Source organism: Calonectris borealis, chromosome 1 (assembly GCF_964195595.1).
Source record: "Calonectris borealis chromosome 1, bCalBor7.hap1.2, whole genome shotgun sequence".
NCBI classification, from domain to species: Eukaryota; Metazoa; Chordata; class Aves; order Procellariiformes; family Procellariidae; genus Calonectris; species Calonectris borealis.
This window is the reverse complement of record NC_134312.1, coordinates 209009649-209032112: the sequence shown is the minus strand read 5'-3', so window position 1 is coordinate 209032112 and position 22464 is coordinate 209009649. Positions and strand designations below refer to the sequence as shown.

The 22464-nt window shown below is 34.9% G+C and overlaps 1 protein-coding gene across 1 annotated transcript in view; it reads left to right on the top strand.

Annotated features, from left to right (window-relative positions):
- The window catches only part of DEUP1 (deuterosome assembly protein 1), a 49549-nt gene that overhangs the window by 18816 nt on the left and 8269 nt on the right, over positions 1 to 22464 (top strand). Inside the window, exons 5-12 of the mRNA XM_075140133.1 lie at positions 1383 to 1496; positions 3932 to 4144; positions 8323 to 8468; positions 9097 to 9202; positions 10759 to 10956; positions 11976 to 12062; positions 14599 to 14798; positions 22057 to 22357. Coding sequence (XP_074996234.1) covers positions 1383 to 1496; positions 3932 to 4144; positions 8323 to 8468; positions 9097 to 9202; positions 10759 to 10956; positions 11976 to 12062; positions 14599 to 14798; positions 22057 to 22357 — 1365 coding nt within the window. The remainder of the gene's footprint in view (positions 1 to 1382; positions 1497 to 3931; positions 4145 to 8322; positions 8469 to 9096; positions 9203 to 10758; positions 10957 to 11975; positions 12063 to 14598; positions 14799 to 22056; positions 22358 to 22464) is intronic.

The window sequence follows — 22464 nt, the reverse complement described above, 5'->3', positions numbered from 1 at the left end:
TCCTTACCATCAGAAAAGCTATCATGCTTTGGACTGCAGCATAGCTGCCAACATCCACTACTGCAGGAATAATAAATGGGTTATACATCTATCGTTGACTAAATATATCACTACTGTGAAACTGTCTGATCCAGCTAATTTGAGAATGACCTCATTCAAGATTAAGATGTGAAAATATTGTAACACAATGCTATAATTTGATTAATTATGCAGTATGAAAAATGAGTGCTTGGAATATATTCAGCAAATTCTAGTATTCAGGAAATAATTACTGTGTTGAAAATCTACTAAGCTCAGCAGTGCTTTAGTAAGGCCTTGAACCTGCAGTCCTCATTAAGTAGTGTGAAACTCCATTTATATCAATCACATTTTGTAACACGGGAAGATGTTTATAGGTTTAAAATGCCAAAGCAGATATTAGGAAAGCTATAAGAGAAGGTTTGTATTAATCCATGTTGGAAAGCATTCGATTTTGTTTCAGTAGCACATAAAATCTTATTTTTTTAAATTTGGGGAATATGCTAGTTTAGGATAATTATAAAAAATCATCTCTCTTTTTGGAATCAACATTTCAATTGTGAAAAAGGAAGTTCTCATAACAGCTTATAAGTATTACACTTTTCACTAATTCTTTTGCTAATTCTTCAAACTAAAAGAGCAATGGCTCTAGTTACTGGAGTTCTACTTATTTTGTAAGGTACTGCCTTTAAAGTCTAGTTGTGAACATATAAGATCTGGTATGATTTAAGAGCAAATTCAAATATACTATAAATAGGAATATAAATGCAATACAAAACCAGTATTAGATAAACCTGATACAATGGAATTTGTTAAACAAGTTTTTGTTTGAACTAGGTGAACTCAGAACCAAAAGCAGCAATTGTAAAGAGAGCAAGAAGTAAAATTTATTCACAGTTGCTGCTGTCCCGTTTATTCAAAAAAAAAAAAAAAAAGCAAGCACTCAAAACATCTGTCTGAATATCAAGGGTTTGATTCCCTGCTGACTACTGTACTTGACACTGATATAACTTTAAAGTCACAGGAACTACCCTCCAATAAAATGGATGTATTATAGTCATAACTCTAAGATCTACAGCAATGGAAGTGATTTAAAATATTTTATCATTTTTATTCAATGATTATGTTTACTGCCCAATTTTTTCAGATTAACAGCCCTTAAGACTGGATTTTTTTCTGGTGGGGATGGCTGGATGGATGGCTTATATCATTGTTCTTTTTTTCCTCTTTCCAAAATTATGGAATGATTATGTATTAATTAAAAAAACAGATTTTTCTTAGAACTATACAAATTACAAAGTTATTTAGATTAAGGAAAAAGATATTTTCCCTGTGTTTACTAGCCTTGTTTTGCTGTCTTTCAGGAATTTAAGGCAAAATCAAGAGAATGGGATAAGAAGGGGGCAATCTGCCAAAATTATCTCGTTTATTTAGATGCTCAACAAAAATTACTGTCCGAGAAATATAATTTATTTCAGGTAAAACTCCTACCTTCCTGCTTTAGGAAGAAAATGAGCTGTTAGCTCAGCTAGAGTTATTTTAACTTAATTTAAAAAAAAAATCTGAACACCACTAAGCTTATAGTGAATCTGACAATACATGGATATATTGGTAGTGAATACATTGCTTTAGGTAAGGCAGACCCATACTGAAAGATCTAATGATACATAGTTATTTTAATTTTATTTTTCTCATGAAAATGAGAAAATGATTAAGTATCATGATGAAAATTACAATATTTCTGATTAAAAAAACTGCAAAAAGCAGTGCATGTTCCTTTTTACTTTTTAAAGTATTATTGTGGAGATACTTTTATCTTCTATGCTATTTACTAATATGCAATTAATTGTGATGGCAAGTTATTGAAAAGTATCTTACCGAGTAAGTAACACATGCCATTACTATGTTGACTCAAATATAAAGTTCCCTCAAATCTAAGATAGTCCTTATTTTTTTGAAAATCATAAATGTACATTAATATAATTTATGCAGAAAAATGAATTTCTGTATGCTACTCCAAAATCACACTTGGAGTTGTTTGTTAGATCACTTATCCCTTTTTTATCATATCTTTCAGCTTTCAAGTTACGAATCAGTCTTTGGTTGACTTTGTCATTCTTTTTTACTTGCTAATTTGCTTATTACTTTTTTTATATAATTTATTGATCTAGCATATTTTTATTTTTTTAATTCCTTCCAATCTGGAACAAAATATTGATTTAATGATGTCTCGATGAGCTATGCTACTCTAAAAAAAATTAGAAAATAACTTACAAATTAACTGGGCCACAAGACAGCTCGAAAATTAAGGGGAAGCCAATTATGTTGCTGACTGGTAATCCCCTTTTCCACTGTTAGTAAGCTCCTTGGATCTTAATCTAGTGAAAGACTTTCTTAACAATTTCTGTGGGACTCTTTACTCCTATCCAGAGTTTCCAAGGATGACAGTTAAGTTTTCTTTCTAGATGCTGAAAGCATCATATTGCAACTATTGAACTTCCATACAAATGTGTTAAAAAACCAAGGCTTTGACTAGACAAAACTACTGACTGATAATTATATAGTTAGACAAGCCAAAATAGAGCGCTCAAGGTGATCACCCACATTTTTCTGTTGAGGCTTACATCACTGCCATCAGTGAACTTTCTTTGAAGACAATTTTCTTCACAACTGTAACATAACACCGACTAGTTTATTAAATAGAAGTCTGATGGACTGTTACCCCTTAACTGTTTCAAAAGCATTAATTGGTCCTGTGTCTTTGTCCCAAATTCCTCTTTTGTGAGGTCTTTGATTTCCAGCTGGACTATATTTTTCACAGGATGCTTTGACATTTTGGTGTGTCAGTCTCTATAATTTAGATGTCAGGGGGACCTTAATTTATTATCTGTAGAAATTAAACTTTATTTGGCTTTTTATTTGATATGCAGCCAGTGGTCAGTTCTATTTAGGTGTTCAGCCAACACAAATTATGGGAACATAGTCAATGACATCAAAAGCTGTCTAAAGCATGCCTTTTTGCAGTCCTTATCGATGAAATACAGTATTTGTAACCCTATTTATTTTTAATATACATTTTCTTGCTCAACTTGATATCTGCACATGATACATGGTTTCCAGGTTATATTTTGTTGTCATTTTTCAGCTAATTCTCAGTCTTCTGAAAGATTACTTCTGCTTGTTAATCTCCCAGTAGAGGGATTCCTGTGGATAATTTTTTAAACAGAAAAAAACAGTTACCATAGTAATTATGCTTCTTCACGATGCTTGTGAATTCATAAATACTGGCAATATCAATTTTCTGAAGTTTTGGGTTTAGGATTTTAATTAGTACAAGAAACTGAATAGAGTGTGGGACTCTGCAGAATGTGCAAATGATTCTTCCCCAGGTTTAAGGATAATGATATCAAAGAAGTACAGTTACTGTAGTAACTGAGCTGTTTATACATGAACTATGTAATGCTAGCCCTCTAGTCAAAGGTTAATATCTATCCTGAGGCACACACACCCACCGCTCCTACTGAGTTCAATGAATCAAAGAAGAAATTTCTCTCAAATTATTTTTTATAGGTAACTGCTTTGAGTAGGTCATCATAATCACCTTTTTCACATTTGGGGCTAATTAACATTAAGTGCTAGGGAAATACACAGCAGAGGAGAAAAATCCTTGAAAAAATTCTGTGCCCTTGAAAGTTTCTGAAACGTTTTTCTTACTGAGGGCAAAGAACTTGAGACTAAAAAAAAAGGAAGTATCCTTTAGAGAAGTAATGCAAACTGTTCCAATTGTGCCATCTTTTCTAAGCAAATACTAGTGAAAATGCAAACAGCTTAATGATTTTAGTAGTAATGGTTTGGTCCTAACAATTTACATATAATTATTGAATCTCATTTAAAAGATTTTCTTGTTTTATAGAAGCAGACCCAGAATTATCAATTCCAAATAAGCAATAAGAATCAAAACCAAGAAGAGGTAATTACCTGTGGCCAGCCCGAAAGTGAAAAGGATGAGCTGATTATTGAAAAGCTAAAGGCAACTGTGAATGAAATAGCAATAAACAAGAATAAACTAGAAGAGGAAAATCTGAAACTCCGGGAGGATCTAAAAATGTACCAAAACCAATGCCAGGTAGTAATAGTTTTTCTTTTTCATGATGACTGTGGAATTAATGTTGGAGCATTAATTACTTAGGAGTATATTTTAAAAAGTTGTACTGAGATGCCTATATAAAAGATCTGTACATTAGGTATATTCTTTGCAGGAACACAGAATGATCTGTGAACAGTAGAATTTTTTGAGTAACACTTAAAGAGAAAACAGAAATATGTTTGATATGGAGTAGTATATTTTATTCTTGTCTCTTTATCTAGGGTTTTATAACTTTCCTATATCCGTAGCATCTACAGGAACTTAGCCTTGTTCACTTGGTTCCTTGTGTATAAATGACTTCTATGAAATCTCTTTATCTGATTTAGACCTTGTTGTACACTGTGCCATATAGCTAGTGAATAAGTATATAGAAAAGTTTATGATATACTTTATTATTGAGAGAAGATTTTGCCGTCAATTTTTAAGTTGCCAGCCACGTGAAGAACCATCAGTTTTTATCTTATCCCTAGTGTACAGTTTTTCACTGTAGCACTGATCTATGAAGACAGCCATTTGGACCTCTTCTTTTGGTCGTGATAAATGAGTTATGACAAGATTCAGATAATACAAGATCTTTACAGTCTTTTTTATTACTTATGTTTGAAACAGATCAGGAATGAGATTCTCATTGCTATTTTTTTCTGGTAACATATATAAATTATGCTTTTGCTTATTTATTTAAGCACTTCAAGGTTCAGTAATATATTGAGTGGCCTACAGTGACTTCAACTCTTTCTGGAGAAGGATAATCTATTTCTGTTTATAGATAACCTTGCAGAGTTATAACTTCATATGCAATATACTTCATAGAATTAACATATATGTGGTGGAGGCTAATTTCAGGTGTTGTCAGAACAACCAAGTTTAGCACATGTGTTGTCTATACATTTCATTTGCATATCAGTTCACTGAGTCATTTGCCTGTATGCAAGTTATCGTTACGCAAGCAAAAACCTCTGTTTTGGGGCCTGTTAAAAATGCTGCCATCAAAAGTAGTGGGACTAGAATATGGAGTGGAACAAATCAAAGTAGAGAGGGAGGTGCTAATCTCTTCTCTCTGGTACCCAGTGATAGGATGCGTAGGAATGGTTCAAAGCTGCTCCAGAGGAGGTTTAGACTGGACATTAGGAAGCACTTCTTTACCCAGAGAAGGTGGTCAAACACTAGGAACGGGCTTCCTAGAGAGGTGGTCGATGCCTCAACTCTGTCAGTGTTTATGAGGCATTTGGACAATGCCCTTAATGACATGCTTTAACTTTTGGTCAGCTCTGAATTGGTCAGGCAGTTGGACTAGATGATCATTGTAGGTCCCTTCCAGCTGAAATAGTCTAGTCTATTCTATTCTACTCTATTCTATGGCAATTGGAGCAAGTGGATAGATGCTGTACGATGGAGAGAGTAGATGTCATTGTGCTGTAACCTTTAAGAAAATCTTCAAGCAAGAGGATTTTTGGAATTCTGTGAATAGAATACAGGAGCTGTAGGAAGCACTGAAGACATTTTAAGTAGAAGTGGAGCTAGATGTACATAACATTATGAGCTAAAGGGCAGAAAGTTGCAGAATAACTCTGCTGGTGGTGTGGAATACTGCTGTGTTAGTTAGAAAAGCCACATTTGCAAATAGCTGCAGAAGGGAAACAGTGATGTAAAGTCAATGTATGGTGAAAATGTGTAGCTCAGAGAAAATATTTTTTTAGGAATGTCTGTAGAGAAAGAAGGAAGTGTAAGGCCTGTGGTCAGCCAGAAGAAGGAAGCAGGTTTGCGTGACGGAGTGCTAGGTGGAGGGTGGGAATAGCTGGACCTGATGTAGGTAAAGGAGAGAGGAGTAGATGGGAATCTTGCTGGGGAGAAGGCTGATGGCAACGGCAGCAAGCGTAGTATTGTGCCTCATATATCTTCTATGCCTATGCCCATTTCATGTCTGCTTCTAAATATTTCTCTCATACTATTAATTAGCAAGGAAACAGTGATAAAGTGAAATGTATGGAAGACCAATTTGTTGTCTGTACAGAAAATACGAACTTTAGAAGATCCAAACTGAGACTGCAGACTATTTCTCTACCTTATGAATGGTCTGACAAACTTAATTGCAGCCATGAGAGGCAGCCTGAAAACATCACACAGGAGGCTTGGTTCTTGGAAAATCTGCATTAAGTCAGCTGCTGGACACAATTTACATAGAAATACAGCATATAATTGTATTAAAAAGGCTGAACAGCTTTGAGTAGAATTAGAACAGGAGTTGATCAGGAAATTTTTGAGACTTTCTTTTGATATCAAACACGGCAAGCTAGTTGAAGCAAAACTTTTCACAAAAGAAAAGAGAGGATTTGGTAAATTTTTCAACTTGAAACTGACTCTTAGAAAGTTATATTTCATTAGATATTTTCTAAAAAAAACCTAAAGTTTTCTGGTTCAAAATTAATTTTCATTTTGGTGTTTTAACTAGATGCAATAGATATTTCCTAAAATAATAAGTGATACATATCTAAATGATTTTTTGAAGAGATGTGTGAAACTCTTGACCTGAAGTTCTGTTTCACTTATTATTGTGGCTGCTGCTTTGGCTGCTGTTGTTGCTGCTATTATTATAATTCACAGAAGAAAATAAAATTTATGCAAATAGATATGATGACTGCACTCTGCCACAGATGATATGACTTCCACCACACAATTGTGCAGCATTCATTCCCCTTATACACCCCAGAATGAAATCAGAGGAGTAACCCTCCCCCAAATTCATATATTATAAAATAATTGTGGCTATTTCTTGAATGTCGAAATCATGAAGATGATCATAAGCAAGTCTTGCAGACAATTTTAACAATTCATTAAGCTTTATTTCACTTGAATATGTCCAGACTTGCATTTCAGGATTTAAAAAAGCTCTCTCAGCCCTAGTTTAACAAAGGATAAGATGAATGAATCTGTATATGCAGTCCCTATAAAGAAACGTAAAAGTACTTCATATCTGTCTTCAGCAGTCCTTTCAGCCCGAGGAAAACCACAGGCTTCTTGGAAGGAAAGTCATTCTAATATGAGGCTCTAAGGGAAATAAACCTTTGAAGTTCCTTGCTTGCAGTGTCATTTCTGGATTCCAGTTGTCTTTTGAAGTTTTAAAGGCTTTATTTTTGCTTTTAAACATGGAAACTATATTAAAATAAAATGAAGAAATTATGAACAATACTAGTGTTTTTAGTGTAATAGTTTTAATGGCAATGGATCAACATCCTTGTAAAATCTTTTTTTTTTTATCTGGAACATGCTTTTGGATGTTGGGTGAGAGGAAATAAGTATTTTCTGGATATTATTATTGCAAGAATCTGATTATTATTGCTACTTTTGTTATTTGTGGGTTATATTTCCAAGTTCTTATCTTTAGTATGTTTTCAGTATATTTTGGGGGAATTCTGTTTTTTTGAGAATTCAGATTTTATGACAAATATAACATGTATCTTCAGGTTGTCTATCACATTATCAATCAGAAATTAAAGGTAAAATAGAGACAAGATTTGTGGAGTCGCTAAGAAAAATCTTTTTGTGATTGCTTAAAATTTTGTGATGTTTATTTAAATAAGCAGTTAGCTCCATGCAGATAGAACTAGTTTTGGAAATGATTGAGCACACACCTTATCTAAGTACTAAAGTCTAGATGTATCTGCTCCAAGCTTCCAGGCACTGTTTAATGAAGACATGCACTTAATCCTGCCTTTCTATAGCCTTGTACTTTTCAAGCTTACAAATTTGGAAATGCTATTACGAAAATAGAAAATGCAAGTTACTTATGGCACTAATTCCTGCATGCGAATCATGTTCAAGAGTGCAGAACCCGCTGAAACAAGCCCATTATGTATGACAGATGCATTTAGTACAATAAAGAATTTCTGAATGATGTTTCCTATGATAGTTTCAGAGACAGATGCATTGGAACATTGCAAGAGCTAAAGAATATTCAGCATCTGATTTTTTAGATGACATTTCTGGAGAAAGGAACTGACATGAAAGCAATGCCTTTCTCAGAAATGAAACTCAAAATAAAAGCCTGTATGTCCTTTCATACAAATTATACAGGTATTGAAAATTCTGTGTTAAAATACAGAATTTTGAGCTACTGTCTTATTTTATTTAACTATTTATATATTTGCTTGTTTCTTTAGAACTTGGAGGCAGGCTTTTCAGAAATGAGAAATGAGCTGCAGTCACGGGATGCTCTCTGGAGAAGGATACAACTGGAATGCCAACAGTTGCATACAGAATTATTGAAAATCAGAGAGTATAAAGATATGCAGGAAATTCAAATAAAGTATGTATGTTGAAGACAATATTTAAATTAACAAGTACTTCTGAGCTAATAACTTTTCTTACATTTGATTTAAATTAAGTCTGTTTAAAAAGATACTCTGGATTCAAAAGTCAAATTCTAAACAATTTTACAATAAACAATTTCATTAGCAATTATATATTACAAGATTGCAGGCAACAGATGCAGGTTCTGTTAAAAGGCTTTAATGCTGCCTAGATCTCTACAAAACAATGCATTTAATTTATTTCTATTTATATGTTTACAGTGCCTTTCATTTTCTCAGCATTAAAACACTTTGGAAGTAGTGCAATTAAGATTCTCCCTAACCTCCTTCGAGTAAAATGTTCATCTTTTTATGGTTTATCTAATCTACCATAGCTATTTGAGATTATATGAAATACTAATTCTACAAGACATTTCAGGATTCTTTCTGCACACACTTGCATTGTCCTTAATATCTAGATATCTTCCAAGATTGAACCTGGTTTAGGCCAAATCTTTTGGTTGTTTGGTTTTTTTTCATCAGTGAGCAGGTCTTCCACAGTCCTACACTGAGGAGAGGATACTGTAAGGTAAAGATTATTGAACATTCTGCTTGTTTCATGTTTTGTTTATTTCTTATTTAAAGACATCAATCATCTTGTGTACAACTTACTGAGCAACTAGAAAATAAAAACACTGAGTTATTACTATTGGCACAAAGTCAAGAACACCAACGAGAAGAGCTAAACAAGGTATTTCATATTGTTAAGTATTTCCAGATCTTAACTGCAATATGGGATTTTAAAAAGAGAGCAGAGTACTGACCTTGGGTATGTGCATATGCAGAAGAGAGCAGGAGGATAACTTGTGGCTTTAGGAGAGTATGAAGTTTTCATATATGAAAAAGTTTTCATATATGGTTGCATTTCTCGAGGTAGCTGTATAGCTGTACAGCTGACGTTCTGATTCTGCACACTAACAGCAGAGCTAGCTACTTCATTGAAATAATGGAAGAGACCATGCCTAAGCATCACTGTGATTCAGATGATAATACTTGCAAGTAATAAACTCTCCAAGACTATGAGTCATGCATAGGCTGTAGGAGGTAAGTAGTAGTTTGTAGGTGGTCTCACATATAAGATATGCTATCAGATCAGCTGACACAGGTCACTATGGCAGGTACCCACACGAAGGTAAGCTTAATCAGTCACCTGCTGCACGGTCTAGGGCAGTGGTCTTTTGTTTGAACTATGCATCACATTGCATTGCACATTTCAGAAGTGCAGTAGTGGCATGGCACTGTGGAATAGCGTATGGCTTGGCAGGCCAAAACACTTTGGGAGTAGAGGATGCTCAGAACTCCTCTTACAGGCAAGCTATGGTTTTGCTGAGTAGCAATGTAAGCAGGAATATCTCTAATTGGATGCAGCTGACTTAGATGCAGCAATTTTGGCATGATAGTCATGATCTAGCTCTTAGATTTTTCACATCTACATTTATTTGTTTACAATTCTAGTATTTCTGTGTAGTTTGCATAAATAAAAATGAAATGCCATCTGCTACTGATTGTGTACAGTACTGTGAGGAATAATTAAAATGGGTTCAAAGGTTGTTATGCTGGCTTTTGTAGTTTTGTTTCTCACATAATAAAAAAATCTATCAGTACTACGTTGTTGGTTATAGTAGAAAGATTATGAAAACAATCTTTGTGTTGATTCTTTGGAGAACTCTGCACAGCAGATAGTGCAGAAAGTTTGACCTTAAATTTTATATATAATGGCAGGAAAGACTCTCATAAAGTGATTTACCATATATACTTTTTATTTCTAACATAGTTTCTCATTAAACAGTCTCTAGATTGATTTATTTATATTGTTCCCAAGTTAATTTAGGCTGCATTAAACTTATTTTAAACCTAAATTAACTTAGGAGTAATATAAGTAAATCATACTTAGGTTTATTGAATGGATATTTCCTTGGATATTCCTTGCCATAAATTCCAATTCTTAAAATTAACATCATTTTTATTACATTCTTTTTAAATGTTAATTTAAATGCCTTGTATTTTGTTCATTTCTAATACTAAATAGGCAAATGAAAACACAATGGTTGAAAAAAGATGTAAAAATAAAGCTATGATGTGCACTGACTCATGAAGACATTTTATTATAAAATCTCAAAAATCTCTGATTTGGTTATAAGAGTTGGTGTCTTGGAAGCAACAGCAAAAAAGTCACTAGTAGGTAGTAAGTGATGCAATCATATTTACTGCACAACATTTTTTCTTTTTGAAACATATTTGCTACAGATAAGAAACCATCTTTATCGAGAGGAGCAGTCCCATTGCTCTGAGCAGGAAAGAATGAAGACAGAAATCTCTGACCTGACAGAAGAGCTTCATCAGAAGGAGATCACTATAGCAACTATCATGAAGAAAGCTAGTCTTCTGGAAAGACAGTTAAAAATGGAGTTAGAGATAAAAGACAAATTGTTAGCAAAACAACAGGTATGCAAGCAGGCAAAACCAGCCTAGATCATTTTACTCCACACTATTGACAATGACATACATTATTTGTGAAAAAAGACATTACATTTCTTGCTGTAGCTTTCATCAGCAGTGCTGTAATATCTGTGAAGTATTACTAAAGCAGCCAAACTGATACTGGAAGAAGAAAGCACCAGTAAATGTCAACTGTACATCTAAATTGCAATTCATTCTGACCATCAAATGTAGTTACCATTTTAACATGCAAAAGATCTTGAAAACTTCCAGTTTGTTGTTATTATATGTGCTTTATCATTAGAACTGTTTGGTAGATTATCTAGAATGTTTCCTAATTTTTCAGGTTTTTTTAAAGCTTTTTGAGAAATGTTTCAAATGTGCTTAGAAAATTCTGGTAATTTTAAAGCTGAAAACTGTAAGATACCAGTGTTTTAATGGCAAATTTCAGTGTTAAAAACAAGTATGTTATCTTCATTAGTTAGTCTTGTAAACAAAAAGAACCTTCATATTTAGAGGTTTCTGGGTTTTCTGAGATATTGAAAATTGTGATTAATGTAATACTTTACTTTCGACAATAGGAAGGTTAGTGTTTGGGAAAATGAGAGATGTCTGCTACTGTATGGCACTCTTTACCAGGCCATATTCCCAATCGTCACTGATCACTAAAAGAGTGGATGTCATTCCTAGGCTTCATGGCTAGGATTTCATCCAGTTTTAGTGGCCTGCAAAATCTGTCCTTCTTTGTATCTCGTAACTGCATGTGAACTCCCTTATTTTCTTAAGTGATTATTCTTTCAAAAAGGTAAATAAAATCAGAGGCATTGCATTTGTATATCTTTTATAGATGGTTTAAGACTTCTTTCTGCTTCAGTATTGCTGTATTTAAAAAAAATTATTATAGTTAGTTTCATAATTCTTTATGTGTATTTTGTAAAATTAAACTTACATATATCTATACTCAGCATTATTTCAAGTTAACAGTAATATTCTCGTATTTAACTAAGTATTGAATCTTTTCCTAGTTGTTGGATTTCCGATACAAAGTTATCAAATCTGAAAACACACATCTAAAAGAGATGGTGGAAAACCAGGAGTGTAAAAGTTGCACGGTAATTTTTTTTAATCTATGCAATATGCAGAATAGTTACTTATATTTATTGTAAATGTAGAGTGAGATCATGGCAGATTTAGAGATTTCTGGTTTATGTAAAATAAATAAATAAAAAAAAATAAGGTGTGTGACATAATCAAAACCAAGTGGTATTCACACACAACCTGAAGATGGGAATAATTTTGACCTTAATTGTAGTAAACTGGAAGTAAGCTAAATTTTTCAGTAACTGTCTAGACACTAAACAGTTTCTGGGAGCCTTTTCTTGTAAGTGACGTCACTTATTTCAGAAAATATTTATTTCTAAACAGTCATCATTCTTACAGACACAGAAATATATCCCTTTTTACTCTTCTACCTCTTTGTTCATACGATATTTAAATAACAGTGTAAAAAACTGACACATTTTGCCCCCCACCCAGCTTATTTTCAGAGTTTAGTATTTATTTCTCTCCAAACAGGGGATATGTAAAACTCAATTCATAAAACGTGTGCTATAATATCATGTAGAACTATAGTTTATATCGATATTATAAATATTATATACGCTGCCTTCCACAAAAAGCTTCAAAACGTTCCCTGCTTACAGAACATCTGCAGTTATTGTATCTATCACTAGAAAAAACACTGGAATGTTGCTTGTAAATACTGCAGTAAATATATCTTTGGGGGATTTGTAGCCTATTAATTGTCTTACTGTAGACTAACAAATGCATGAAAGAATGTCAAATTTTTCCACACCTTTAAAACAGCATATATGTCTATCAGTGGTGTATTACCTATACATACATATACAATATTATGGATACATGTATGTGTATATATGATATATTATTGTGGAAACATAGATGATGTGTGTATGCATGTCTAGTTCTCCTCTACAGTGATATTCTTCATGAAGATTGCGAAGAGCTGTCTGACAAGAATCCTTGTAGATATCACGTGTTTGTTAAATTTTAACAAAGTAAAATCCAATTACTAGATACACCAAGGTCACTACACATATCAATGCGTCTGTGGACTTAATCATTCTTTCCTATTTTACTAGTGTATTGTGAGGATCTAAACATTAAAGATTGTGAGGTATTTGACATTAAGATTGCAGAGACTGGAGAGATTTTTACAGATGTGTTTGTACAGTACAGTAGAGCACTACAAAGAACCCTCAAACTAGTGCCAGCCTAAGTCAGTATGGTGTAATGCATCATCAGGCAGGGTTACTTGTTTAGACTTCAAAAGCAATGTAGCTGTGCCAGCTCAGTGTTGGGGTTCATGCCATTATAACTGTACTGCTGATTCTAGAGCTATTAGTGGTAGGGTGACTTAGCACTCTTTCCTCTGTTCTGCCACTCCTCTCCACTTGGGAGATGGAGCTGAGCCCCTGCTCCCCATCCTTGCATAAAATATTAAATTTTCTTATCCTTTCTGGCACTTCCATGCCAGCTTGGCTCATAAATTTCCCCTAAAACTAGCTGAGCAAGGCAAGTTTTACAGGAAGAGACATCAGACCAGTTAATGCAAGGAATAGACGAGCTTTCAGGTGCAGGAGCCCTGTTGTGCTAGCAGTATACTAAGAACCAAATCCTTAATACTCATGAGTTACTGGGTTCCAAAAGAATAAGGTAAATCTAGAAATATATGAAAGCACAACTTAATAAAATGTATGGGTTTTTAGTCTTTTGTGTATAATCTGATACATCTTTTGAGAATTTTCTGTTGATGACAGTATACTGTTATTGCAAATGTATTTACACAATGCAATGCAGTATTCTGCAGAGAGGTAGTTCCAAATTAGCTAGCTCAGGAGTGCAGCATAGGCTTCATGGAATAAGTGATAGGACAAGAAAGGGAAGGGATATCCTGACTAGTCAACTTCCAGAGCTAATCTCCATCTTCCCCTCTTGATATCCTCGTAGATGGGCCTTTTTAGCCCACGGCTGCAGTGCACGTGTTGTACTTTCAGTATTTTGACTTGTATACCATGTGGGCTAGCCCAACTGAGAAGCAGGATTTAGTAACACAGATGGAGAGCGCTGTGCTAATGTGGCTTTACTTTACTGATTCTGAAACATATTAAATTGTGCCTGTAGACATACCCTGTATCTAGTATAGTAATGAACTTCTATAATTTTTCTTGTTATTTTTGGTGGAATTGTTACTGGAGGGAGCAATACAGTCTGCAATACAGCAATACAGTCTGCAGCTATAGCAGTTATGGTTGCTTTTATGTCATAAGTTTTACAAAGCAAGCGATGAATTTACAACAGTAATATTTTGAATGCATGTTTATTGAGAAATTTTAATTTGTTTTATTGTGTTATAGAGGCTGTTATCCCTTCTTTTCCATTTATCTACAGTGTTTTTTTTCTGGAGGCAATTCTCTTGGTTTGCTATAAGTGCTGCATGATTATATATGGTAGCTAGGTCTTTCTTTAGCATAGAACATTGTTTTGTGTTTGCTTGTTAAAAATACTAACATCTATTTATTGTGGAAAAAAATAACTATTTAATGATGGTTTTATTTCCTTTCGCAGAGTATAGATTTATCTAACAAAGAACTTGGAAATGTCACAGCTTCCATTCACAAACTGGAGCATGAGAATGTAAGATTACAAAATAGTCATGTTAAACTACAAAATGACACAGAAATATCGGTACTGGGTCGCATGGATACATATGGAGAAACAGAGCACAGCTACCAAACCCATTCAAAGATGCAAGAAAATGAAAAGAGGTAATATTTAGATTGTACACATATATGAAACTTTCTGTAAGTTTTTTGGAAGCATCTAACTGGGCCAAAGTATTAAGCTTTTTTTCTGTTTCTGTTCATTCAGAACTCCCACCAACATAAATATCAGACCTAGTTAGTATATTTGTAAGAATTTCCTACATTTTTCTGGGTGGCTAACTGAATTTGGCAATAAATGAAGTCCCAGAAATGTTTGATCATTATTTTAATATTTGTCACATGAAACAACTTTAAAAACTTTTTATGTGCTGCTTAAGTTATTCTTAGTTCCAGGTTTTGCAAAACAGGACAGAATGTATTTTTACTGCCAAATAAAAACAAGACAAGGAAAGGATATAAAACCCAACATGAGAGGTAAACTGCTCCACAGGAGGTTATCTTAATAAGCAGTTTGAACTACAACTCCTGCTGAAAAGCTTTGTGTCCCGCCAGTTTCATTCGTTGGAAGTTTCATTAAATGTATTTTAATGCCTTGTCTAGTTTTGGAGTTCTTGGGTGACCTGATTTTTAAAAGAAACATAATTTCAGATTCCCTGAATAAATCATTACTACTATAAACTCCTTGTTAGGGAAAAATAATGAGACTTAAGAATACTCAGACTCATAGAAAACATATTGTAGTAATGAATTCCTTCTTAATTCCCTGTATTCCGTGAAGAACTGAATTACCTTCAAACATGTTATAATCATGGCGTTGCAGTAATGAAAAGAAAATTAAACTTCCTGCTAAACAATATTTCACAGGACAGGAGAGTAAAAATTAATAGGAAGCTAAGTATTTTGATAATTTGTAATAAAGAACTTACATGATAGCGCTAATGTAAAACAGTTCTGTGAAGCAAAGTTTAAATAATTGGAGCCAAAATTGTACAGGTTTAAGATTTCAAACTCACACATTCAATCTTCGTCACAATTTAAAGTGATTTTCTTTCTGCAAAATAGAAAGGCACCCCGTTATATGTAGCTACATTCTTGCCTAAAATTTCCTTTTAAATATGATGTTTAGCGTTGGAGGTAGTATTCATGTTGTCGTGGTTTAACCTGGCAGGCAGCCAAATACCACGCAGCCGCTCGCTCACTCCCCCCGCAGCGGCACGGGGAGAGAATCGGAAGGCTAAGAGTGAGAAAAACTCATGGGTTAAGATAAAGACAGTTTAAGAGAACAGAAAACGGAAAATAATAATGATAATGATAGAATATACAAAATGAGTGATGCACAATGCAATTGCTCACCACCCGTGCTGACTGATAACCAAGTAGCGATCACTACTTCCTAAATATATACCATTTATATACTGAGCATGACGTCACATGGTATGGAATACCCCGTTGGCCAGCTGGGCTAGCTGTCCTGGCTGTGCTCCCTCCCAACGCTTGTTTTGGTTTGGTTTGGGTTGGGTTTTTTTTGAGCTGAATGTCCTTGGCTAGCAGGGTACTTAGCAACAACTGAAAACATCAGTGTGTTCTCAACATTCTTCTCATACTAAATCCAAAACACAGCACTAGGAAGAAATTTAACTCTAGCCCAGCCGAAACCAGGACAATGTGTATGCAGACGACACCAAGTTGGGCGGGAGTGTTGATCTGCTCGAGGGTAGGAAGACTCTGCAGAGGGACCTGGACAGGCTGGATCGATGGCCGAGGCCAATTGTATGAGGTTCAACAAGGCCAAGTGCCGGGTCCTGCACTTCGGCCACAACAACCCCAAGCAACGCTACAGGCTTGGGGAAGAGTGGCTGGAAAGCTGCCCAGAGGAAAAGGACCTGGGGGTGCTGGTTGACAGCCGGCTGAACATAAGCCGGCAGTGTGCCCAGGTGGCCAAGAAGGCCAACGGCATCCTGGCCTGTATCAGAAATAGTGTGGCCAGCAGGAGTAGGGAGGTGATCGTGCCCCTGTACTCGGCACTGGTGAGGCCGCACCTCAAATACTGTGTTCAGTTTTGGGCCCCTCACTACAAGAAGGACATGGAGGTGCTGGAGCGTGTCCAGAGAAGGGCAACGAAGCTGGTGAAGGGCCTGGAGCACAAGCCTTATGAGGAGCGGCTGAGGGAACTGGGGTTGTTTAGCCTGGAGAAGAGGAGGCTGAGGGGAGACCTCATCGCGCTCTACAACTGCCTGAAAGGAGGTTGTAGCGAGGTGGGTGTTGGTCTCTTCTGCCAAGTAACTGGCGATAGGACGAGAGGAAATGGCCTGAAGTTGCGCCAAGGGAGGTTTAGATTGAACATTAGGAGAAATTTCTTTACTGCAAGAGTGGTCAGGCCTTGGAACAGGCTGCCCAGGGAAGTGGTGGAGTCACCATCCCTGGAAGTATTTAAAAGATGTGTAGATGAGGCCCTTAGGGACATGGTGTAGTGGGCATGGTGGTGTTGGGTTGACGGTTGGACACGATGATCTTAGAGGTCTTTTCCAACCTGTATGATTCTGTGATTCTATAAATATACATATATTATATGGATGTAAGTACATATATATATATGCCTATACATAATACACACACACACATATATATGTGTGGAAGTGGCAGGTATGGCTGTTTTCCTACTAAGTTTCAAATGATGTTGAAGGTTTTGCTGAAACAAATATTTCCAAACCAAGATACAGACTATTCTGCGCCTGTAGGTCTCATAATTTCACCAAAAATTGGTCAGTGCAATTTTTGCTCATGCTTCCACTCTTCTTAAATGAGAAGAAGTAAGATTTTTTTCCCATTTTCTCAGGAATTACACTTGCTGTACATGAGGAACTGTGAAATTTCATTCATGAGAATTTAAGTGTAAGAGACAATAGAACTATGCAGGGAATTTGCAGGATTTTAATTTCATAGCCATTGAAGACCAATGTTAAACCAAAACTGGGAGAGAGAAACCTGGGAGAGCTAACCTTCCTCACAACACAAATCTCAGCCACACTGCTGAACACAATTTAAATTATGATTCTAATTATTCTGATGAAACAGGTATGTTGAGCCTGGGTTTTAGGATCTAAAACATGCATTTGATTTCCTAAATTAAAAACTATTTACCTAAATAAATACATACACAGATTTAAAAAAATGTCTGAATTCCACGTGTACTATATACACACATCAGCCAGCCAGTCTTTTTAAGATTGAGCCCCCTCTATACTGCCAGTTCTCTGTTCCCAAATGGGGAACTACCTCAAGATTTTCTCAGAAAAGTAAAATTAAGTTTTCAACCATGAAATGTATGCAGATAAACCAGGCAATTGATGTTGGTTGAGTTAAACTCTGGGTAGGTTTTATTTTTTTGTGAGCATAAACCATGTTATTTCTGTTTTAATTTGCAGTTCTGTTTCCATGGTAATTATGGCACTGGAGAAAGGGCACAAAGACTTTTTTTACATAGTAAAAAAATAGAAAACATGGTGTTTGTGCAAGGGGGGTGTGTGTGTTTGTGTTTTAAATAGCAATTTTCAGAAGCTGTACTTGTTTTTCCTATTTGCATTCAGAAACCTAGAAAGGTTTGCACAATGAAAAAAAATGTCTTCAACCAAGTATATTCTATAATATTTTTCAGTCATGTCTCACAATCAGTACTAGAATTCTAGGCATGGGCACAGTCATTAGTCATTAGATAGGAGACCTCTAGAGAAAATACAGGAAATTGCAGGAAGTTATACTGGCTGTTTAGAAAGAGGCATGATTTCTTCTTTCGCTCAGTATACAGTGAATTTCTAAATATTACAAAGTAAGATATGCAGGAGTGGCATCTTTTTGCTAAAAAAGACTGTGGCCACATCCTACCTATAACCACTTTAATTAATTACTGTTCTCATATATAATAATTTACTTAATTCTAATTGCCATTTACATAAGCTTTCCCCAGCCTCAAGATTTTAATCCTTTATTTAGACCTGGGCCACATACAGTTGATATAAATTTTGGTGTGGTTGAAGAGGGCTTTCTCTGATGAAGCTGATGTGTTTAGCCTGTTTCTTTCAAAATTAAAACATGCATGTGAGTTCCCAAATGAAAGGCTACTTATTTACCATAAAAATATACACAAAATAGGTAATTGGTCAAGCCAAACTGCACTTTCATCATGTGGCAAAAGTGAGGGCGTAAAGGCTAGGACTGAATGTCTAAGGTAGCTGGGGATCGCTTAAAGGATCTGTGTTGACAGTGAGGTGTCTGTCTTAAGGAGGTTTTCACTACCCTTTGGAGGTCACACAGTCTTAGTCATACTCACTACTGTATCAGTTACTGCAATAAATAAACTGGAAGCAGTGAAATCTCTTCAGGAAAATACGTTTTAAGCATTTTTTAAATCAAGCTTACTTGCAAGGTAAAAGCAACAACACGAATTCTGAAGACGTTCTGGTCATTAAAGAGCTGTTGTTTTCTTTCTCAAGACTAGGTATGTCAACCAGCACAAGGTGTGTAAGGCATTTGTTTTGCACCACTGAAGACGTTGATCGCATAGGGACCAGGCTGATTTTATATATGAGTCTGGAAAAAGCGATCCTGTCTATATGAATTCCCTTTGCAAGGACATTGTTCTTTCACTTCTTGTTCTGTATGTCGCCATGTCAACAGTGATATTATTTTTGTGAAGTATGTGTATATCTTAACTACTCTATGACAGTAAACCCACTGAAAGCATAAGTTATTCAACCGCAGTTATAGTGTATTATTTACATCACCAGTGTTAACAAATGGACAGTTTTTTACAAATTTGCAGATATTTGCTTACCTTTACATTTGTATTCAAAGTAGAACTTTGTTCTTAGATATTATTTTGCACTGAACTGGCAGAAATTTAAACCCCAACTGTGAAATCTGTCTGAAGTGAAGGCATAGTATCCATATCAAAGCACCTAAATGTAGGTGTCATGTTTTTCCAAGATAGCAAACAGCCCCAGCAATCCTATGGATTACAGTAGGAAGTGGAGTTCCTTTAAAAAATCAGCCCTTTTTTTTGGGGGGTATCTGTTTTTACTATCTAAAAGCTACCATAACTGTAGGCACCCAAGTCTGAAAATTCTGGTGAAGTAAGCTATAACATAACAGTAATAACTGTTATTAAATATATAAAGAAGCAGTTCTGGGGGAAAAAAAGAACACAGATCACATGTAGTCTACTGTGGGTTTGCAGAGGAAATTACTTCCAAAAAGGTCAGAACACAAGATGAAAAAAAAATCTGTGATTTTATTATTCATGCCATCTATCTTCAATTGTGGCAGTTTTTTTCACTGTGCCCTTCATCCAAACAATAGATGGAATGGACTTTAAAATAGGGGGGAAAAAAAGGTATTCTCCTGTGCCCAAAGAGCAAAGTGTATTTATTTAAAGAAAAGCATGAAAGAAAGGAGAAAACTCTGCCCCTATAAAGGCAAACATTTTAGGTGATTTAGAAAACTGGAAGGTTTTGTGGATATTCTCAGAGAACTTTATGTTAGAATGTATAATAATAATATTACAGTAATAATAATATTATAGCATCATGCTTATAATTTGCTTTCCTGTAGCATTCAGAGTATCTTAATCACTACTTCTTTTATAATCAGAGAAAAATATGTTCTTCATTAGGTCTCCGAGTTGTTCTGCACAGTCCATTTACGGAGTACTCAGTTTCATGTTCAGGGCTTATGTACAAGCAGGGTCCATTAAGACTGCACAGCCACCCTCTCCCAACACCAAATATTTAAATTAAGATTAGAAAATGATGGTGTGATCTTTCTGCAGAAAACACTGTCCTTTCCCTGTGCTTGGCAAATTTTTCTTTTTTATTAAAAAAAAAAGCTGTTTTCCTTGGATCTGAGCAGCACTGCATACTCTTGAATATTTATAATAATTATATTTTAGTGGCAGAGAACTTGATCTTTAAAAGCTTTTATAGCTACATTTCAAATTAGTGAAGTGTTTTAGGTTATTTGCAATGATAAGATCTTTTCAAACAGCTATCATGTTTAAGTATAGTAGTTACCACCCAAGACTAAAGTTTCAATTTTATCATAAGCACAGACCTCAGTACAATGGAAATTTTTACCTCAGTCAGAAATATTGTAACAGAAATGTAATAAAATCTGAAATAATTGAATTTTTTTTCACGCATATATATTTTGGTATATAATACAAGTAAAGATGCAATTGAAAATTAGACTAATTCAGCAGACATCTGGGCAAGCTAGTCTCAAAATTCTCTGCTGTTATCAATATGGTTTCAGAATTGTTCAGCTAACTGTCAGGAAAAGAAGATATTTTGAATGGGAAGAAAATACGTTTCTTTTTTTTTTGAGTTGCTGTTAACCATAATAGTTTTTGCTTTACAGAACTACAAATGAATACAAACATATGCTTTCACAATCATTCTGGTCACTGTAAGTGGGATACAAGAGTTATGGAACATCATAATAAAATACTTTAAAATTCTTTTGTAAGCTTGAAGATTTCACTTATTGTTACAAAAGCATGTTCCTGTACAATTTTTTAAAAAGTGTATTTTAAAAATTTCTTTATTTCTCATATTAATCTCCAGTTATCTCCAGTTATCATTAAATCAGTGGCAAAATTAGTATTGCAGTAAAAATGCAGGATCAAAGATTCCTGTACTATTTTTTTATTTAACTTATTTAAACATCTATTCTAAATTCTAGCTATTTGAACATAGTTGTTTAAGGTGATACTAGATCAAAACTGATGAATTGTCCAACCACTAAGAACAGTTTTTGTTTCTCTTCTCACTTACACTTTCATCTTTCATTTCCTCTATTTGTGTGGCTAAATTCACTCTAGTTCCTATCATACTATAAGCTAAGTTATCAAGACATGGCTGAAGAGTGTTTACATAACTTCTCCCACTGAAAAGCTAAAGGGATGATGACCTTTGGCAAAGGATGGGTAACAAACACTTAAGGAGCATTGGTATCTTCAATACCTGAAGCAAGATTGTTTTAGCTCTTGTCCTGCCACAGTTATACGGCAAGGTTATTCAACTTTAGCTCGAACGAAAGGGTTTAAATTAGTGTGATTTAAGTCACAGCTGAAGCAGACAGAGAATGCACACTCAGACATTTACAGTGACTTAGGTGGAAAGTTGCTAAATTGCTGCAAGTTGGTAATGCTTAATCTTATGCCCATAGCTTCATGCATGAAGCAGTTTGAACAGCTAAGTAATCAAAATTGCACAAACAAATAAAATAGAAAAAACCCTTGGCTTTGCTGTGATAGCTTACAGTTTTAACTGGTTTTCATAACTTGGATTTTTTTCTTCTCTTTTAGAACTTTCCAAAAGAAAGATGCATGGGAAATGGAACATCAACAAACTGCTATGTTCACAGCCAGTGGATACCACAGAAACTGTAGTCCTGCTTTATATGACCGAGGCAATATCACTGGTTCAAAAAGTGATAGCACTTTATCTTCTCATACACTTCACAGAGGTCATGAAAAGAAAAGAAATTATAAATCTCCATCACCACCAACGGGCTATCCTTTGGGCTTTGGTGGACCGTTTCCTGAAAAGGGCAGAACAGGCAGCTTACTGAGCCCTGCTTACAATGCAGAAGAAATCAAATTATCAGTAAGTAACTATTTTTCTATAACATATATATTCTCAAAGATCCATCTGTGGACCAAATGCAGTCTTGGAAGAGCCAAAAATTAGATCACCCCTATTGTCATTATTAT